General features: G+C 33.3%; 1 protein-coding gene and 2 pseudogenes across 1 annotated transcript; all 3 read left to right on the forward strand.

Annotated features, from left to right (window-relative positions):
- Positions 1-11,697: 11,697 nt before the first annotated feature.
- On the forward strand, positions 11,698-12,084 carry LOC146937742 (non-specific lipid-transfer protein 1 pseudogene; annotated as a pseudogene).
- A 4,008-nt stretch (positions 12,085-16,092) lies between these two features.
- LOC146937743 (non-specific lipid-transfer protein 1-like) lies at positions 16,093-16,849 on the forward strand. The gene is made up of 2 exons (XM_085757793.1): positions 16,093-16,475; positions 16,684-16,849. The coding sequence occupies exons 1-2, from the start codon at positions 16,117-16,119 to the stop codon at positions 16,691-16,693; spliced, it is 369 nt and encodes a 122-aa protein (XP_085613919.1). The 5' UTR covers positions 16,093-16,116; the 3' UTR covers positions 16,694-16,849.
- A 3,637-nt stretch (positions 16,850-20,486) lies between these two features.
- LOC146937744 (non-specific lipid-transfer protein 1 pseudogene) lies at positions 20,487-20,873 on the forward strand (annotated as a pseudogene).
- The last annotated feature ends 1,000 nt before the right edge of the window (positions 20,874-21,873 follow it).

The raw sequence follows: 21,873 nt of genomic DNA on the forward strand, positions 1-21,873 counted from the left end.
ATTGTTCAATGATAGTTTTATAATTACGGATAATCATCCCAAATTTTGTAACATCCTGACGTGCAGATGATAAACTATCCACCACTTCTTTGGCATCAAGCTCAAAATCGATAGGTCCCAAGTGTAATTGATGAACACATTCCAAAGCTAATAACAATCCAATAGCTTCGCCAACATGTACCTCACAGACTTGAGTAAACAATTCAGTTTTTGCCAAAACAAAAGTGTTTGTATCATCCCTTATACAAACTTCTATTCACACTCTATTAGAAAGTTGTGAGAAAGAAGTATCAATATTGCACTTACATCTTCCTTCAACTGGTTTGATCCATTTCACATTTCCTTCTTGTCCCGATGTGCACAAGATGTATTACGAAACCTACGTACATCTTGCCAATAAAGCTCCATTTCAACTGGTTTGAGTATCAATTACCTTATTCCACACTTTGTTGTTTCTTTATTTCCATATTCTCCACAACACACAGCAAAATAAAGCTGCATCTTCTGTAGATAAATCCTCCTGTAATGCTTTGAAGATAATGTTCTTGCTATCCATATCTTGTTGTAGCAAAATAGAAATAGAAGAAAAGAAAGGAAGCATACTCCAAACAGTTAAGGTACTTGGACATTGAAAAAATGAATGAAGTGTATCCTCACTGCCCACCGTACACAGTAAACAATCCATAGGACATGTGACTCCTTTATCTTTTAGATTATTAAATTGAAATTTTAAACCATTATTAGAGGTGTCGTTATACTATTAATAACCTCTAGTTTAAACAAATCATGACCCTCTATTTAATTTAAATGATGAATTACCAGTGAGACAAAATAATTTTCTTAGTACTAGATCAATTCAACATGTTAAAATAATTTTTAAATTATTTTTCGTGAATGGCATTGTTTGCATTTTAGGTGCTAGCTCAGTTTGTAAAAGTTAGTCTTGTAACCTTAAGGTGCATGTATAGTTCTAACCCCCTCAAGGATAGTTATAATGACCATTATTTTCACTGTAATTAGTAAAATGTGAATGTTCGTAATTTGAAATATTACTCTTAAATCAATTTTAATAATTTTTTTAAATAAATCAAACAATAAAACAAAAAATTCATTTAGTATTACAATTCTCAAATTTATTTTAGCTATTTATATACTTTATAAATTTTTATTCAAGTCTTTTTCTTTGAAATGTTTGTTTAAACAAGTGTGTGCACGCGTCAAATAATATTACTATAAGAGAATTTTATTTTATGGAGGACGTAAATCATACCTGAAAACAAAAATCAATTTTAGAGTATTAGGAGAACTGGTCCGCACCGTTGAACGAGTATTATAAACAACTAAATACAATGATTTTACGAAATTTTTATTTTTGACTTGGAGACATCTGAAATAAAACAATGTTCATTTTATAGAATTCTTTAAAAAAATGGATACCATGAGCAATATTTCAGTTAAGTATTTGATCAGAAGGAGTATATTGATCTTGTTCACTAACGTCTTGTATCAAAACATCACGAAGAAAACCACTGTGTTTGAAATTTACATATATATTGCAATGCCTGAGGCTGACAAGGGCAGGGAGTGATCGCGGGTCCACAAAGTATGACAATGAGTGGCTCCTAGAAGCTTCTAAGCAACCGTATTGACATAGGAATGATAGGGTTCCTGAGTTCGTGCAGGTATTTGAGTGCACGGTTGAAGAAGGCTTATAAGAATTGTTTGGTACTACCTGTACCAACAAGATGCAACTTTTTTTCAGTAGCCAGGACCATTAGAACTCCACAGTTAAGTGTGCTTTACTTGCATCAATATTGGGATGGGTGACCCTCTGGCAAGTTTTTCTTAAAGTGTGTGGGTGAGGACAAAGGACGTTAAACGCACCCGTGTTGGTTTGTGGGGTCTGTCGGCAATACTTAAAGTCGTATGGGATGTTACATATAAGGTTTGAGTTTATTTAATTATTGAAAATAATTCCACATGATGTGTTAACTCAACAGTAAGAACTTATCTTTACAATCTTAAAGGGTGAAGTTCAAACCTCATATACGACAATTTTCAAATGGACATTACAATCACCACACTATAGACGACAAGGTCCACCTAGCCAAATTAATTTTTTAAAAGAAAATAACAAAAAAAGATTTATTAAAGTTTATAGATAGCTATGTCAAATTTTCTTAAATTTCATAACATTGAAATGTTATAATATATCGTTAAAAAACAAATATTTTATTTTAAAAAGTATATTTAATTGGATATATAAATTTATAAAAGTCATTATTTTGTCTATCTTATAGTACTTTTTCAAACTATTAATCTCCACAAGATAAGAAACTAAATAAATATATCACATAAAAATGATTATAATATTAACTAACAATATCCTTCCAGGTCACTAAACAATGAACTAAGACTACACATCACAATCCATCTATCTTTGTCAAAAAAATATGTAATATCCCGCCTGTCAGTATCAGAATATTGCCAGTCGATCGTGCCAGAGGATGAAATTTAAGGAAAGTAAGTATGGATAATATTTATTACGCCATGTCAGCAAAATACGGATAAAGTATCAGTGTTGCTTAAAACAAGTTTATGGTGAGGGCAATTTGGTAATTGCGCGTCTATTGGATATTTAATTGTGTTTGGACCTAAAATATCTCATTCTTCAATTCTCTTTCTCTCTCTAAGCTTGGCAAAAACTTTTCTCCTTCTTCTCTCTTCTTCCTCACGCCCCCATCTTTCTTTCTCACCACCAAATCTTCCAAATCTTCTTCCTTCCATGGCAAGTGAATTCATCTTGCTTCCTCTTGATTCTTAAACTTCTAAAAGCTTGGATTTTTGTTAGATTCATTTATTTCTCTTCTCATGGATGGATCCAACAAGTTAGGGTTTATGGTTTGGTGAAGTGGAAGCTTGAGTCTTGCTATGTTATGGTCTCAACATGATCAAAGAAGCAATATGAAGTTTGGGTTGAAGTGTTTTCACTACTTTTCCTCCTTGAAAGAAATTTATGAAGAATTAGGGTTATGTGGAAAGAAGCTTTGCCTTGGATTAGAGATGAGCTAGCAAGGAAGATGATATTTTGGATTGCAAGGAAACATCAAGAGTGAGTTGGTTTGAACAAGAAAGCAAAAGGAGCAAGGAGCTAGGGTTTGGTTTGTTGATGCTTAGGAGCTTTTGGGAATCAAGTGCAATCATGCTTGGTGAGTTCCTTAGTTAGTTTCCCTCCCTTTGGGATTATGTTTAAGCCTTGTTAATTAACATGAATCATATGATAATTTCTAGGGTTTTAAGTATATGTTTAGTTGCCCTTTTTCTTGCCATGCTTGCTATACTTGTATGTACTTGTTCCATGACTGTTTTATAGGTTTCTAATGATCCTAAGGGTCATATGTCACTTGGTGATGCTTGGTTTGAGGTTTTTAAGTCAAAAATATCAATTTTGAAGTGGCTGGACTGTCACAGCTCGCCACGGCGAGTAAACTGCTCGCAAGGCGAGCTAGAAGGTCGAACAGGGGGTCCTGCTCGCCCCCAACTCGCCATGGCGAGTAAGAGCTCGCCTCCCCAGTAATTTTACTCGCCTAGGCGAGCAACACAGTGGGGGAACCCATTGTTTTGTTCGCCTCAGGTCGTTTCGGCATTTCACGAGCGGTTTTTCTTGAGCAGTCTTTTTAAGAGAAATAAACCCCTCAAACCAAGATCCTAATTGTTAAAGTTTTAAAAGGAGACTTCCTTATAAATGAAACAAGTATTTGGCAAATATGGTAAAGCATGGTAAGCGAGAGTATGATGTTTGATTTGGGTAGCAAGATAATCTTTAAGTAAGGGAATGAACTAGAGCCTCGACTAGTTGTCGAGAACTAGCATGTCTAGCAAGTATCCCTAGAATGTTTAGACGCGAAGTGTAATCTCTTCGCATATGATCATATATTTTTAGTTAGCACATTAAGCCATGGATTGATTAGTCAATCTCTCCACTAAGAATAAGAACGTATAAGCTAGAACAAGTAAGAGTTTACCACTAATCGGTTCGATTAAGGTTCCGAGGTAAACAATCAAGTATGTACATGTTTAACTTATGTATACGACAAGACCATGATTAATAAGTGTAGGTGACATGTCTCTTGCTATCGACATCAGGGGGATACAAGGGGTTCTCGTAATGAGAACGATTCAAGCTGTAAGGGACCCGCATGTCACTGAGTAAACAAGACGTAGGTGCTCGTGTCTCTTGTTATCCACGCCAGGGGGATACGGGAGGTTCTCGACCTAAGGGGAACGGTTTAAGCCGCAAGGGACCCGCACGACACCGAGGGAGTCCGATGTACGTACATCGGTCATGTATGGGATTGATCTCGGGGTTACTCCACCCGGGACTATCCGTAAAATGAATCAAGATAATAACTGTTTGTTCAACGCTAACCTAATGAATGAACTTAGATACGTTTATGCAGTATATGAATATGATTATGTTTCTCATGTTTATGCAAGAATGAATCCATGCACATTATGTTTAAGAATATGAGCACTAGATGCTATATGATAAATACAAGGCATGAAATAGAGCAAGTAAAGAACATGATACCGATGACGATATTAGGTTTCCCCTAATCGTCCGGTTTAGAGTCGTGTCATGATTATGTTATGTTTAGGCCACGATACATAGAGTGTATTCTTGGCGACGCGGTTCTAGGTTCCCCTCGACCGCCATGACACGTATAGGATGTGAAGCCTATAACAAGTTAAGATAAAACTATGACGGCTCTAGTATGCACTACCGTCTAAGTATGCAAGTCCCCACACACGTATAATCAACCGGCAGGTTGTATTGTAGACACGTGGTGACCGTAGGTTTCCCCTTGAGGTTGCCTATAGCCTAGGATTTAGCGGAACTCATTGAGACATTATGTCTCATCCCAATCCTTATTTGTTTCAGATAAGCAGGATGTTTATGCTTGATCGGAGCCGGATGGAATTTACTTCAAGGGTTCGTTCGAGAAGCTGCAGGGCGATATGAACATTAAGGATGTAATTTTTATGTATGGATGAATGTATTGTATTATGATTTATACGAACGTGACTTGATGTAAATATTATTCATTCGGGAAAATTTTATGTTGTATATTTTAATGTATCCAGTACTAATATTAACGCACGTGCCAGACTTTCTAGATACGTTTGGTATGGGTGTTACAATTGGTATCAGAGCAGGTCGATTCAGACCGTGCCTTGGGTCATTAAATTACAACTAAGGTAGTGGGACCATTGGGTTCCGGGTAAAAGTTCTAATTGTTGTTGTTAGTTGAGTCTGATCAACTCAATTTAGCATTCAACGATTAGAATAGATGCCTGAGAGTTGAATAGGACCCAGGAGGAATGAAGTATGTGATGAAGAAGCACTGGAAAATGTGAACTCAGGAGTAAGAACTCGGAATGAGTATTAGCAAGAGGTTGGTCGTGCCAGTAAGTGGCCGGTGAACTAAGCAAGTAGAAGTATAAATCCTCCGGGAATGTAAAGTGATGTTAAGACAGGATGTTCCGACAACGTTGGGTAAGATGCTAGTAATATTTCGTATGCCTGTAAGTACAGAGTTTGGAATATCTAGCTACGACCGGGAGCTTTGGTAAGAGTCGTTGTTGGAACGGGATTATTGTATGCAAAGGAAATATATTTTGGAACGTAAGTACAAAACTAAAAGTTAAGGAGAAGTCGACATATGTTGATGGAGTTAATAAGCTCTCAGGGATTGAGTTATGAGAATGAAGTTAAAGATCTATATGTTCAATGTTAATAAGGTTCTAACAATAAATGACTCGGCAAAGAAATAAGTTAAGTTGTTCTTAGCGGACGAAGTTAAGGTTTTATGTGGAAGTTTTATGTTAAGTGACATGATGAACAAGATATTAGTTTCTGAGGTGCCGTGGAATATTGATTGGAGTTAATGCTTGCCATGCAACAGTTGTGAGATTGTTTTTAAGATGATTTGAAGGAATGATATGTATTGCATTACTTGAGAAATGAGATTTTTAGGCAAAGTATGATTTTTGGAAAACTGAGTTGAAGAAAATACTCCAATAGCGAAAATTTCGCTAATAGAGAAATTACTCAAGAGGATTTCGCTAATAGCGAGCCTGGAGCGAAATTTTCAGTTTTCAGAACACTGTCATTTCGTCTCTAGGGCCTTAGTAGCTATTGGGGAATTGTTTTCACAAACTTTTATGTAACAAACCCTCTCTATAACATCAAGTATCGAATGCACATCACACCCTATGATTTCTAAGGAAGAAAATGCATGGACAAGTATTAACGGAATCAATCTGGTTTAAGGCAACATTAGAAGTTAATGCGGCAAGAGTTGATGAAGAGCTTGGGTCAAAAAGTTTTAAGGTTCCAGCATATGAATGGATAAAGTGGATACACGTGCATGAGATGGAAGGTAAGTGGTAAGGAATTATGTAAAGTCGCGAGATTTTCAGATTTAAGAAAGTTATGAGTACCCCCGGATCTATGTTTTGCTTAATTGAATTGCTAAAGCCCGTTAAGATATTGAATTCAAAAGTTTACAAGATTTTAGAAAGGTAGACACATATGGGTCATTGGAGTTGATGTTTATAGATTTTAAAATGGAATTTTTTTGTAGGTACCGGTTGTTACGACTCACGTAGAGTGGGCTAAACTCACCGGAACTAAGGTGGGATAACACAGTTGTGTTGTCAACTTATTCCGTGATTTTAGAGTAACGACTGGGGCCAAACTTATTACGTTTTTATATAAAAAGAAATCGTCAACGCCAATAACCCGTGTGCAAATTTGTGAAGTTTATTTGAGAAAGAAATTAACGAGCGAGCATTAGTTTGATTATGCAAAACATAGTGCGCGAGAATACAATGAAGTATGATCAAGCAAAGTATGTATGAATATATGATGAGTCTACTATGGGAATTCGAGATTGCTCGGAGACAAGTTTAAATACGATAAGTATATGTCATAGGGTAAACTCAACCAGTGTGAATATAAGATCTATCCCCAAGTAAAGTATTATGGTAATGTGACAAGTCTACCGTGAGATTCAATCTTACAAGGTAATTATGGTAAAGTATTATTAGGGTGCAAGATTTTGGCTTTGGTTGCCACATGAAAGGTCTTGACAAGAGTTCAAGAAGATGATGCTCATACATAAAGTTTTAGTTGTCCTAATGGAATAGAGTAATGGTTGAAGCCAACCGGTGGGAATCAGAGTGGCACAACGAAAGTTAATGGATGAAGTTTTCGACGGTAAGCATGGAGCTTGATAGGGAGAGTCTTCTTAAGAAGCATTATGGAACAAGCGAGGAGTTCTCGAAATATGGAATAAGTAATGAGACCGATACAGTCAGTGATGGATATGATTTCATCTAAGTATGATAAGAAAGGCTAGAGACACAACAAATGAAGAATATGTGCTATGACAAGAGAAATACATGAAAGAGTCGAGAGGTTCCTTTTTGTGACTCAGAGTAATAATTGAGCTATCAAGTGTGAAGCCGGTATTAAAAGAAGAAGTGTTATGCGAGATAAGGTAACAATATGTGATCGTAACCGGATATGATGTTTTGAAGATTCAAGTTTATTGTTCTTAGAACGAGGAAAGGAGATAATGTTATGAGGGTCAAGGATCCTATATGATTTATGTTATGCGATTATGTGAGTCTCCAAGGTATGTATGTAAGTTAAGAAAGAATAATAAAGGAGTTACTTTTAAAGTTCAAGAATTTTATTATGGATGGAGATATAAACCGTGAGTTATGCACGAGGAAGTACATACTCTCCTATGTCGAACTTGTTAAATGATCACGATACTTGCTATGAAGATTTCGAATTATGATTTATAACTTTTAAAGTTAAAATGGGTAGTAAGGGACTTTGGAATGATGATTATTTTAAAAATATGATTTCGTAATGTTTTCTTTTTGGTTGTACAATTATTTGTTCCAAGGACCCAAATACCAAAGTTTAGAAAATTTCTTTAATCAAGATGTTGGAACAAGTATCGTTATTATCTAACAAGATGCGACACTTGAGAGTATGTAGGGCACCATGTAAGGTACGATTTGATGAAGTAAACAACAGTTTTTCGAAAAGTCTTATGAGACGCACAAGTATATGATAAGAGTATTCAAATGCAAGAGGTCCAAGTCGGAAGTTTTAAGAGCATGTAAGTTACAAGAAGGCTATGTTCAGTTACATGTGGATTAAGAAATAAGATGAGGACATGATGCGATGCACCCTTTGGATATGTATGAATGAAAAAGAAAAAAAAAAATGTTTGACCCAGACCATAGATGATAAGTTTTTATCATGATGATTGGTAGTCGATCTTTAAATTTCGAGGACGAAATTTTTTTAAGGGGGGTAGAATGTAATATCCCGCCTGTCAGTATCAGAATATTGCCAGTCGATCGTGCCAGAGGATGAAATTTAAGGAAAGTAAGTATGGATAATATTTATTATGCCATGTCAGCAAAATACGGATAAAGTATCAGTGTTGCTTAAAACAAGTTTATGGTGAGGGCAATTTGGTAATTGCGTGTCTATTGGATATTTAATTGTGTTTGGACCCAAAATATCTCATTCTTCAATTCTCTTTCTCTCTCTAAGCTTGGCAAAAACTTTTCTCCTTCTTCTCTCTTCTTCCTCACGCCCCCATCTTTCTTTCTCACCACCAAATCTTCCAAATCTTCTTCCTTCCGTGGCAAGTGAATTCATCTTGCTTCCTCTTGATTCTTAAACTTCTAAAAGCTTGGATTTTTGTTAGATTCCTTTATTTCTCTTCTCATGGATGGATCCAACAAGTTAGGGTTTATGGTTTGGTGAAGTGGAAGCTTGAGTCTCGCTATGTTATGGTCTCAACATGATCAAAGAAGCAATATGAAGTTTGGGTTGAAGTGTTTTCACTACTTTTCCTCCTTGAAAGAAATTTATGAAGAATTAGGGTTATGTGGAAAGAAGCTTTGCCTTGGATTAGAGATGAGCTAGCAAGGAAGATGATATTTTGGATTGCAAGGAAACATCAAGAGTGAGTTGGTTTGAACAAGAAAGCAAAAGGAGCAAGGAGCTAGGGTTTGGTTTGTTGATGCTTAGGAGCTTTTGGGAATCAAGTGCAATCATGCTTGGTGAGTTCCTTAGTTAGTTTCCCTCCCTTTGGGATTATGTTTAAGCCTTGTTAATTAACATGAATCATATGATAATTTCTAGGGTTTTAAGTATATGTTTAGTTGCCCTTTTTCTTGCCATGCTTGCTATACTTGTATGTACTTGTTCCATGACTGTTTTATAGGTTTCTAATGATCCTAAGGGTCATATGGCACTTGGTGATGCTTGGTTTGAGGTTTTTAAGTCAAAAATATCAATTTTGAAGTGGCTGGACTGTCACAGCTCGCCACGGCGAGTAAACTGCTCGCAAGGCGAGCTAGAAGGTCGAACAGGGGGTCCTGCTCGCCCCCAACTCGCCATGGCGAGTAAGAGCTCGCCTCCCCAGTAATTTTACTCGCCTAGGCGAGCAACACAGTGGGGGAACCCATTGTTTTGTTCGCCTCAGGTCGTTTCGGCATTTCGCGAGCGGTTTTTCTTGAGCAGTCTTTTTAAGAGAAATAAACCCCTCAAACCAAGATCCTAATTGTTAAAGTTTTAAAAGGAGACTTCCTTATAAATGAAACAAGTATTTGGCAAATATGGTAAAGCATGGTAAGCGAGAGTATGATGTTTGATTTGGGTAGCAAGATAATCTTTAAGTAAGGGAATGAACTAGAGCCTCGACTAGTTGTCGAGAACTAGCATGTCTAGCAAGTATCCCAAGAATGTTTAGACGCGAAGTGTAATCTATTCGCATATGATCATATATGTTTAGTTAGCACATTAAGCCATGGATTGATTAGTCAATCTCTCCACTAAGAATAAGAACGTATAAGCTAGAACAAGTAAGAGTTTACCACTAATCGGTTCGATTAAGGTTCCGAGGTAAACAATCAAGTATGTACATGTTTAACTTATGTATACGACAAGACCATGATTAATAAGTGTAGGTGACATGTCTCTTGCTATCCACATCAAGGGGATACAAGGGGTTCTCGTAATGAGAACGATTCAAGCCGTAAGGGACCCGCATGTCACTGAGTAAACAAGACGTAGGTGCTCGTGTCTCTTGTTATCCACGCCAGGGGGATACGGGAGGTTCTCGACCTAAGGGGAACGGTTTAAGCCGCAAGGGACCCGCACGACACCGAGGGAGTCCGATGTACGTACATCGGTCATGTATGGGATTAATCTCGGGGTTACTCCACCCGGGACTATCCGTAAAATGAATCAAGATAATAACTGTTTGTTCAACGCTAACCTAATGAATGAACTTAGATACGTTTATGCAGTATATGAATATGATTATGTTTCTCATGTTTATGCAAGAATGAATCCATGCACATTATGTTTAAGAATATGAGCACTAGATGTTATATGATAAATACAAGGCATGAAATAGAGCAAGTAAAGAACATGATACCGATGACGATATTAGGTTTCCCCTAATCGTCCGGTTTAGAGTCGTGTCATGATTATGTTATGTTTAGGCCACGATACATAGAGTGTATTCTTGGCGACGCGGTTCTAGGTTCCCCTCGACCGCCATGACACGTATAGGATGTGAAGCCTATAACAAGTTAAGATAAAACTATGACGGCTCTAGTATTCACTACCGTCTAAGTATGCAAGTCCCCACACACGTATAATCAACCGGCAGGTTGTATTGTAGACACGTGGTGACCGTAGGTTTCCCCTTGAGGTTGCCTATAGCCTAGGATTTAGCGGAACTCACTGAGACATTATGTCTCATCCCAATCCTTATTTGTTTCAGATAAGCAGGATGTTTATGCTTGATCGGAGCCGGATGGAATTTACTTCAAGGGTTCGTTCGAGAAGCTGCAGGGCGATATGAACATTAAGGATGTAATTTTTATGTATGGATGAATGTATTGTATTATGATTTATACGAACGTGACTTGATGTAAATATTATTCATTCGGGAAAATTTTATGTTGTATATTTTAATGTATCCAGTACTAATATTAACGCACGTGCCAGACTTTCTAGATACGTTTGGTATGGGTGTTACAAAATAATTGATGATTAAATGATTTATTGTAATTAACGAGATTAACACAACAAAAATAAAAAACGTTTCATATTAATCTACATCACACATTGATCTAAAACAATTTTTTTTCATCGAGCATAATAAAAAATACATATTTCCATTTTGTCCTATTAAATTATTCTTACTTTTTTTGTCTTAATTATTCATACCCTTGCAAAGCTGTTAACAATGCATAATAATCTAGTAATTTTATATTTGCGTTTTTAGAATGTGTGAACATGGTCGCAAGAATAAATAAACTACTTTTATAAGCATTTTGAATACATTATATTCTTACAATTCTTTATAGCTAGAATTAATTGTCTTAATTATTAGTTTGACCATGATTTTTGAAGGTAAATACATTTCCTTTTATGTAAGAAAAATAAGAAATCACTAACAAGAATTTTTTTAATTTTAAAATAAAGAAAAAAACTAAAGAATTACCAAACAAATCGTAACAGGTTTTGCCTATAAATTAAGGCACACTTGCAAAGACCAATCATTCTAAATATCCACAAAAACATCATACACACATATTTAAATTAAAATGGCGGGCAAGAAATTTATTTCTCTTTCTATGCTTGTGATGATTTTAGGCATGCTAGTAACAACATTGGATGCACGCCAAATTGATGACGTGAGCTGCACTTCGGCTCTTTTTTCGTTGTTGCCATGTCTTCCTTTCTTGCAGGGTGTTGGCCCTGCTACACCAACTAGTTATTGTTGTGCAGGAGCAAATGATTTAAATCAAAAGGCTGACACCACTCAGATTCGGAGGGATGTGTGCAATTGTCTCAAACCTGCTGCATCAAGATTCGGAGTTAAGTCTGATAGATCAAGACAACTACCACAACTTTGCAACATTACTCTCAATGTCCCATTTGATCCAAGCGTCGATTGCAACACGTAAGTTTTTCTCAAACATATGCATATATTATTTTTTAAAATATTAAAAGTTAGTTAATAATTGTTTTTTTAAATGGAACGAGTTAAAACCAAGAACTCCTTATAATCTAACCTCACATCTCCTTCCAACACAAAAATCCTAAGTATTATTTAATTGCTAGCACATTTGTTTTTTGTTCTAAACCTATTTGTTTTCATTTTTGAGCAGGGTTCAATGATTCTACAACATGGACTTGCAGACTGTGAAGAAATATCGAAGATTTACCAAGATAACTATAAATGTAGCAATAAGCAAACTGAAAAAATTGTAACAACTATTTAATGTTGGTTAACTTTTCTGAATTTTAATATTAATTGAAAAATAATTTGTTTCATTACCATCTCCATATTTTTGTTCCATTGTTTTGAAGCTTAATACGCTGTTTCAGTAATTAAATCAAACAAAAGAACAAAAGAAATACTAAGAGCATATAATTATTTATCTTTTATAAAATTTGAATGGAAAAAATTTAATAAAAAAAGGATGTGAAATGTTTTTACATTGTCAAACAATCATATTTGTTAGATCATTAAAAACAAATGTCTTTAATCATAACTACTTCTAAAGTCACATATATGATTTCTATGTGATTGGTTGACAATCATAAACTGTATACACGGATAGTGTGTCAAATTGTACTCAAAGGACTAAAAGTTCTAGTTGAATAAATTCTGTATGAAAATACTTTTATAAATTTATTATTTTTCTAAGACTTTATCATGTCATTTTATTTTAATGTTTTATAAGATACTTAAAAATATAGGTAAAGTTGTATCGTCAAAGAACTGGGACATAAGTATTTAAACAATCTATATTTTATAACAATCCAATCTTGTATTACTTAAAATGTGTTTAATACAATCTGGTATTTCTACCAAAATCTGAAAACTAGCTGAAGATGTGGCCTCCTTAGCTAATCTATGGGCTGCCTCATTTGCATGTCTCCTCACAAACTCAACACTAAAGTTGACATAACATTGTTCAATGATAGTTTTATAATTACGGATAATCATCCCAAATTTTGTAACATCCTGACGTGCAGATGATAAACTATCCACCACTTCTTTGGCATCAAGCTCAAAATCGATAGGTCCCAAGTGTAATTGATGAACACATTCCAAAGCTAATAACAATCCAATAGCTTCGCCAACATGTACCTCACAGACTTGAGTAAACAATTCAGTTTTTGCCAAAACAAAAGTGTTTGTATCATCCCTTATACAAACTTCTATTCACACTCTATTAGAAAGTTGTGAGAAAGAAGCATCAATATTGCACTTACATCTTCCTTCAACTTGTTTGATCCATTTCACATTTCCTTCTTGTCCCGGATGTGCACAAGATGTATGACGAAACCTACGTACATCTTGCCAATAAAGCTCCATTTCAACTGGTTTGAGTATCAATTACCTTATTCCACACTTTGTTGTTTCTTTATTTCCATATTCTCCACAACACACAGCAAAATAAAGCTGCATCTTCTGTAGATAAATCCTCCTGTAATGCTTTGAAGATAATGTTCTTGCTATCCATATCTTGTTGTAGCAAAATAGAAATAGAAGAAAAGAAAGGAAGCATACTCCAAACAGTTAAGGTACTTGGACATTGAAAAAATGAATGAAGTGTATCCTCACTGCCCACCGTACACAGTAAACAATCCATAGGACATGTGACTCCTTTATCTTTTAGATTATTAAATTGAAATTTTAAACCATTATTAGAGGTGTCGTTATACTATTAATAACCTCTAGTTTAAACAAATCATGACCCTCTATTTAATTTAAATGATGAATTACCAGTGAGACAAAATAATTTTCTTAGTATTAGATCAATTCAACATGTTAAAATAATTTTTAAATTATTTTTCGTGAATGGCATTGTTTGCATTTTAGGTGCTAGCTCAGTTTGTAAAAGTTAGTCTTGTAACCTTAAGGTGCATGTATAGTTCTAACCCCCTCAAGGATAGTTATAATGACCATTATTTTCACTGTAATTAGTAAAATGTGAATGTTCGTAATTTGAAATATTACTCTTAAATCAATTTTAATAATTTTTTTAAATAAATCAAACAATAAAACAAAAAATTCATTTAGTATTACAATTCTCAAATTTATTTTAGCTATTTATATACTTTATAAATTTTTATTCAAGTCTTTTTCTTTGAAATGTTTGTTTAAACAAGTGTGTGCACGCGTCAAATAATATTACTATAAGAGAATTTTATTTTATGGAGGACGTAAATCATACCTGAAAACAAAAATCAATTTTAGAGTATTAGGAGAACTGGTCCGCACCGTTGAACGAGTATTATAAACAACTAAATACAATGATTTTATGAAATTTTTATTTTTGACTTGGAGACATCTGAAATAAAACAATGTTCATTTTATAGAATTCTTTAAAAAAATGGATACCATGAGCAATATTTCAGTTAAGTATTGGATCAGAAGGAGTATATTGATCTTGTTCACTGACGTCTTGTATCAAAACATCACGTAGAAAACCACTGTGTTTGAAATTTACATATATATTGCAATGCCTGAGGCTGACAAGGGCAGGGAGTGATCGCGGGTCCACAAGGTATGACAATGAGTGGCTCCTAGAAGCTTCTAAGCAACCGTATTGACATAGGAATGATAGGGTTCCTGAGTTCGTGCAGGTATTTGAGTGCACGGTTGAAGAAGGCTTATAAGAATTGTTTGGTACTACCTGTACCAACAAGATGCAACTTTTTTTCAGTATCCAGGACCATTAGAACTCCACAGTTAAGTGTGCTTTACTTGCATCAATATTGGGATGGGTGACCCTCTGGCAAGTTTTTCTTAAAGTGTGTGAGTGAGGACAAAGGACGTTAAACGCACCCGTGTTGGTTTGTGGGGTCTGTCGGCAATACTTAAAGTCGTATGGGATGTTACATATAAAGTTTGAGTTTATTTAATTATTGAAAATAATTCCACATGATGTGTTAACTCAACAGTAAGAACTTATCTTTACAATCTTAAAGGGTGAAGTTCAAACCTCATATACGACAATTTTCAAATGGACATTACAATCACCACACTATAGACGACAACGTCCACCTAGGCAAATCAATTTTTTAAAAGAAAATAACAAAAAAAGATTTATTAAAGTTTATAGATAGCTATGTCAAATTTTCTTAAATTTCATAACATTGAAATGTTATAATATATCGTTAAAAAACAAATATTTTATTTTAAAAAGTATATTTAATTGGATATATAAATTTATAAAAGTCATTATTTTGTCTATCTTATAGTACTTTTTCAAACTATTAATCTCCACAAGATAAGAAACTAAATAAATATATCACATAAAAATGATTATAATATTAACTAACAATATCCTTCCAGGTCACTAAACAATGAACTAAGACTACACATCACAATCCATCTATCTTTGTCAAAAAAATAAATGATGATTAAATGATTTATTGTAATTAACGAGATTAACACAACAAAAATAAAAAACGTTTCATATTAATCTACATCACACATTGATCTAAAACAATTTTTTTTCATCAAGCATAATAAAAAATACATATTTCCATTTTGTCCTATTAAATTATTCTTACTTTTTTTGTCTTAATTATTCATACCCTTGCAAAGCTGTTAACAATGCATAATAATCTAGTAATTTTATATTTGCGTTTTTAGAATGTGTGAACATGGTCGCAAGAATAAATAAACTACTTTTATAAGCATTTTGAATACATTATATTCTTACAATTCTTTATAGCTAGAATTAATTGTCTTAATTATTAGTTTGACCATGATTTTTGAAGGTAAATACATTTCCTTTTATGTAAGAAAAATAAGAAATCACTAACAAGAATTTTTTTAATTTTAAAATAAAGAAAAAAACTAAAGAATTACCAAACAAATCGTAACAGGTTTTGCCTATAAATTAAGGAACACTTGCAGAGACCAATCATTCTAAATATCCACAAAAACATCATACACACATATTTAAATTAAAATGGCGGGCAAGAAATTTATTTCTCTTTCTATGCTTGTGATGATTTTAGGCATGCTAGTAACAACATTGGATGCACGCCAAATTGATGACGTGAGCTGCACTTCGGCTCTTTTTTCGTTGTTGCCATGTCTTCCTTTCTTGCAGGGTGTTGGCCCTGCTACACCAACTAGTTATTGTTGTGCAGGAGCAAATGATTTAAATCAAAAGGCTGACACCACTCAGATTCGGAGGGATGTGTGCAATTGTCTCAAACCTGCTGCATCAAGATTCGGAGTTAAGTCTGATAGATCAAGACAACTACCACAACTTTGCAACATTACTCTCAATGTCCCATTTGATCCAAGCGTCGATTGCAACACGTAAGTTTTTCTCAAACATATGCATATATTATTTTTTAAAATATTAAAAGTTAGTTAATAATTGTTTTTTTAAATGGAACGAGTTAAAACCAAGAATTCCTTATAATCTAACCTCACATCTCCTTCCAACACAAAAATCCTAAGTATTATTTAATTGCTAGCACATTTGTTTTTTGTTCTAAACCTATTTGTTTTCATTTTTGAGCAGGGTTCAATGATTCTACAACATGGACTTGCAGACTGTGAAGAAATATCGAAGATTTACCAAGATAACTATAAATGTAGCAATAAGCAAACTGAAAAAATTGTAACAACTATTTAATGTTGGTTAACTTTTCTGAATTTTAATATTAATTGAAAAATAATTTGTTTCATTACCATCTCCATATTTTTGTTCCATTGTTTTGAAGCTTAATACGCTGTTTCAGTAATTAAATCAAACAAAAGAACAAAAGAAATACTAAGAGCATATAATTATTTATCTTTTATAAAATTTGAATGGAAAAAATTTAATAAAAAAAGGATGTGAAATGTTTTTACATTGTCAAACAATCATATTTGTTAGATCGTTAAAAACAAATGTCTTTAATCATAACTACTTCTAAAGTCACATATATGATTTCTATGTGATTGGTTGACAATCATAAACTGTATACACGGATAGTGTGTCAAATTGTACTCAAAGGACTAAAAGTTCTAGTTGAATAAATTCTGTATGAAAATACTTTTATAAATTTATTATTTTTCTAAGACTTTATCATGTCATTTTATTTTAATGTTTTATAAGATACTTAAAAATATAGGTAAAGTTGTATCGTCAAAGAACTGGGACATAAATATTTAAACAATCTATATTTTATAACAATCCAATCTTGTATTACTTAAAATGTGTTTAATACAATCTGGTATTTCTACCAAAATCTGAAAACTAGCTGAAGATGTGGCCTCCTTAGCTAATCTATGGGCTGCCTCATTTGCATGTCTCCTCACAAACTCAACACTAAAGTTGACATAACATTGTTCAATGATAGTTTTATAATTACGGATAATCATCCCAAATTTTGTAACATCCTGACGTGCAGATGATAAACTATCCACCACTTCTTTGGCATCAAGCTCAAAATCGATAGGTCCCAAGTGTAATTGATGAACACATTCCAAAGCTAATAACAATCCAATAGCTTCGCCAACATGTACCTCACAGACTTGAGTAAACAATTCAGTTTTTGCCAAAACAAAAGTGTTTGTATCATCCCTTATACAAACTTCTATTCACACTCTATTAGAAAGTTGTGAGAAAGAAGCATCAATATTGCACTTACATCTTCCTTCAACTGGTTTGATCCATTTCACATTTCCTTCTTGTCCCGATGTGCACAAGATGTATTACGAAACCTACGTACATCTTTCCAATAAATCTCCATTTCAACTGGTTTGAGTATCAATTACCTTATTCCACACTTTGTTGTTTCTTTATTTCCATATTCTCCACAACAGACAGCAAAATAAAGCTGCATCTTCTGTAGATAAATCCTCCTGTAATGCTTTGAAGATAATGTTCTTGCTATCCATATCTTGTTGTAGCAAAATAGAAATAGAAGAAAAGAAAGGAAGCATACTCCAAACAGTTAAGGTACTTGGACATTGAAAAAATGAATGAAGTGTATCCTCACTGCCCACCGTACACAGTAAACAATCCATAGGACATGTGACTCCTTTATCTTTTAGATTATTAAATTGAAATTTTAAACCATTATTAGAGGTGTCGTTATACTATTAATAACCTCTAGTTTAAACAAATCATGACCCTCTATTTAATTTAAATGATGAATTACCAGTGAGACAAAATAATTTTCTTAGTATTAGATCAATTCAACATGTTAAAATAATTTTTAAATTATTTTTCGTGAATGGCATTGTTTGCATTTTAGGTGCTAGCTCAGTTTGTAAAAGTTAGTCTTGTAACCTTAAGGTGCATGTATAGTTCTAACCCCCTCAAGGATAGTTATAATGACCATTATTTTCACTGTAATTAGTAAAATGTGAATGTTCGTAATTTGAAATATTACTCTTAAATCAATTTTAATAATTTTTTTAAATAAATCAAACAATAAAACAAAAAATTCATTTAGTATTACAATTCTCAAATTTATTTTAGCTATTTATATACTTTATAAATTTTTATTCAAGTCTTTTTCTTTGAAATGTTTGTTTAAACAAGTGTGTGCACGCGTCAAATAATATTACTATAAGAGAATTTTATTTTATGGAGGACGTAAAGCATACCTGAAAACAAAAATCAATTTTAGAGTATTAGGAGAACTGGTCCGCACCGTTGAACGAGTATTATAAACAACTAAATACAATGATTTTATGAAATTTTTATTTTTGACTTGGAGACATCTGAAATAAAACAATGTTCATTTTATAGAATTCTTTAAAAAAATGGATACCATGAGCAATATTTCAGTTAAGTATTGGATCAGAAGGAGTATATTGATCTTGTTCACTGACGTCTTGTATCAAAACATCACGTAGAAAACCACTGTGTTTGAAATTTACATATATATTGCAATGCCTGAGGCTGACAAGGGCAGGGAGTGATCGCGGGTCCACAAGGTATGACAATGAGTGGCTCCTAGAAGCTTCTAAGCAACCGTATTGACATAGGAATGATAGGGTTCCTGAGTTCGTGCTGGTATTTGAGTGCACGGTTGAAGAAGGCTTATAAGAATTGTTTGGTACTACCTGTACCAACAAGATGCAACTTTTTTTCAGTAGCCAGGACCATTAGAACTCCACAGTTAAGTGTGCTTTACTTGCATCAATATTGGGATGGGTGACCCTCTGGCAAGTTTTTCTTAAAGTGTGTGAGTGAGGACAAAGGACGTTAAACGCACCCGTGTTGGTTTGTGGGGTCTGTCGGCAATACTTAAAGTCGTATGGGATGTTACATATAAGGTTTGAGTTTATTTAATTATTGAAAATAATTCCACATGATGTGTTAACTCAACAGTAAGAACTTATCTTTACAATCTTAAAGGGTGAAGTTCAAACCTCATATACGACAATTTTCAAATGGACATTACAATCACCACACTATAGACGACAACGTCCACCTAGGCAAATCAATTTTTTAAAAGAAAATAACAAAAAAAGATTTATTAAAGTTTATAGATAGCTATGTCAAATTTTCTTAAATTTCATAACATTGAAATGTTATAATATATCGTTAAAAAACAAATATTTTATTTTAAAAAGTATATTTAATTGGATATATAAATTTATAAAAGTCATTATTTTGTCTATCTTATAGTACTTTTTCAAACTATTAATCTCCACAAGATAAGAAACTAAATAAATATATCACATAAAAATGATTATAATATTAACTAACAATATCCTTCCAGGTCACTAAACAATGAACTAAGACTACACATCACAATCCATCTATCTTTGTCAAAAAAATAAATGATGATTAAATGATTTATTGTAATTAACGAGATTAACACAACAAAAATAAAAAACGTTTCATATTAATCTACATCACACATTGATCTAAAACAATTTTTTTTCATCAAGCATAATAAAAAATACATATTTCCATTTTGTCCTATTAAATTATTCTTACTTTTTTTGTCTTAATTATTCATACCCTTGCAAAGCTGTTAACAATGCATAATAATCTAGTAATTTTATATTTGCGTTTTTAGAATGTGTGAACATGGTCGCAAGAATAAATAAACTACTTTTATAAGCATTTTGAATACATTATATTCTTACAATTCTTTATAGCTAGAATTAATTGTCTTAATTATTAGTTTGACCATGATTTTTGAAGGTAAATACATTTCCTTTTATGTAAGAAAAATAAGAAATCACTAACAAGAATTGTTTTAATTTTAAAATAAAGAAAAAAACTAAAGAATTACCAAACAAATCGTAACAGGTTTTGCCTATAAATTAAGGAACACTTGCAGAGACCAATCATTCTAAATATCCACAAAAACATCATACACACATATTTAAATTAAAATGGCGGGCAAGAAATTTATTTCTCTTTCTATGCTTGTGATGATTTTAGGCATGCTAGTAACAACATTGGATGCACGCCAAATTGATGACGTGAGCTGCACTTCGGCTCTTTTTTCGTTGTTGCCATGTCTTCCTTTCTTGCAGGGTGTTGGCCCTGCTACACCAACTAGTTATTGTTGTGCAGGAGCAAATGATTTAAATCAAAAGGCTGACACCACTCAGATTCGGAGGGATGTGTGCAATTGTCTCAAACCTGCTGCATCAAGATTCGGAGTTAAGTCTGATAGATCAAGACAACTACCACAACTTTGCAACATTACTCTCAATGTCCCATTTGATCCAAGCGTCGATTGCAACACGTAAGTTTTTCTCAAACATATGCATATATTATTTTTTAAAATATTAAAAGTTAGTTAATAATTGTTTTTTTAAATGGAACGAGTTAAAACCAAGAACTCCTTATAATCTAACCTCACATCTCCTTCCAACACAAAAATCCTAAGTATTATTTAATTGCTAGCACATTTGTTTTTTGTTCTAAACCTATTTGTTTTCATTTTTGAGCAGGGTTCAATGATTCTACAACATGGACTTGCAGACTGTGAAGAAATATCGAAGATTTACCAAGATAACTATAAATGTAGCAATAAGCAAACTGAAAAAATTGTAACAACTATTTAATGTTGGTTAACTTTTCTGAATTTTAATATTAATTGAAAAATAATTTGTTTCATTACCATCTCCATATTTTTGTTCCATTGTTTTGAAGCTTAATACGCTGTTTCAGTAATTAAATCAAACAAAAGAACAAAAGAAATACTAAGAGCATATAATTATTTATCTTTTATAAAATTTGAATGGAAAAAATTTAATAAAAAAAGGATGTGAAATGTTTTTACATTGTCAAACAATCATATTTGTTAGATCGTTAAAAACAAATGTCTTTAATCATAACTACTTCTAAAGTCACATATATGATTTCTATGTGATTGGTTGACAATCATAAACTGTATACACGGATAGTGTGTCAAATTGTACTCAAAGGACTAAAAGTTCTAGTTGAATAAATTCTGTATGAAAATACTTTTATAAATTTATTATTTTTCTAAGACTTTATCATGTCATTTTATTTTAATGTTTTATAAGATACTTAAAAATATAGGTAAAGTTGTATCGTCAAAGAACTGGGACATAAATATTTAAACAATCTATATTTTATAACAATCCAATCTTGTATTACTTAAAATGTGTTTAATACAATCTGGTATTTCTACCAAAATCTGAAAACTAGCTGAAGATGTGGCCTCCTTAGCTAATCTATGGGCTGCCTCATTTGCATGTCTCCTCACAAACTCAACACTAA

Source organism: Medicago sativa, chromosome 3, assembly GCF_051527215.1.
Source record: "Medicago sativa cultivar Bolivia chromosome 3, Bolivia_mono, whole genome shotgun sequence".
NCBI classification, from domain to species: domain Eukaryota; kingdom Viridiplantae; phylum Streptophyta; class Magnoliopsida; order Fabales; family Fabaceae; genus Medicago; species Medicago sativa.

Coding starts and splice junctions, on each gene's coding strand:
- LOC146937743 (XM_085757793.1), top strand. CDS start 16,117: ATGGCGGGCAAGAAATTTATTTCTCTTTCTATGCTTGTGATGATTTTA.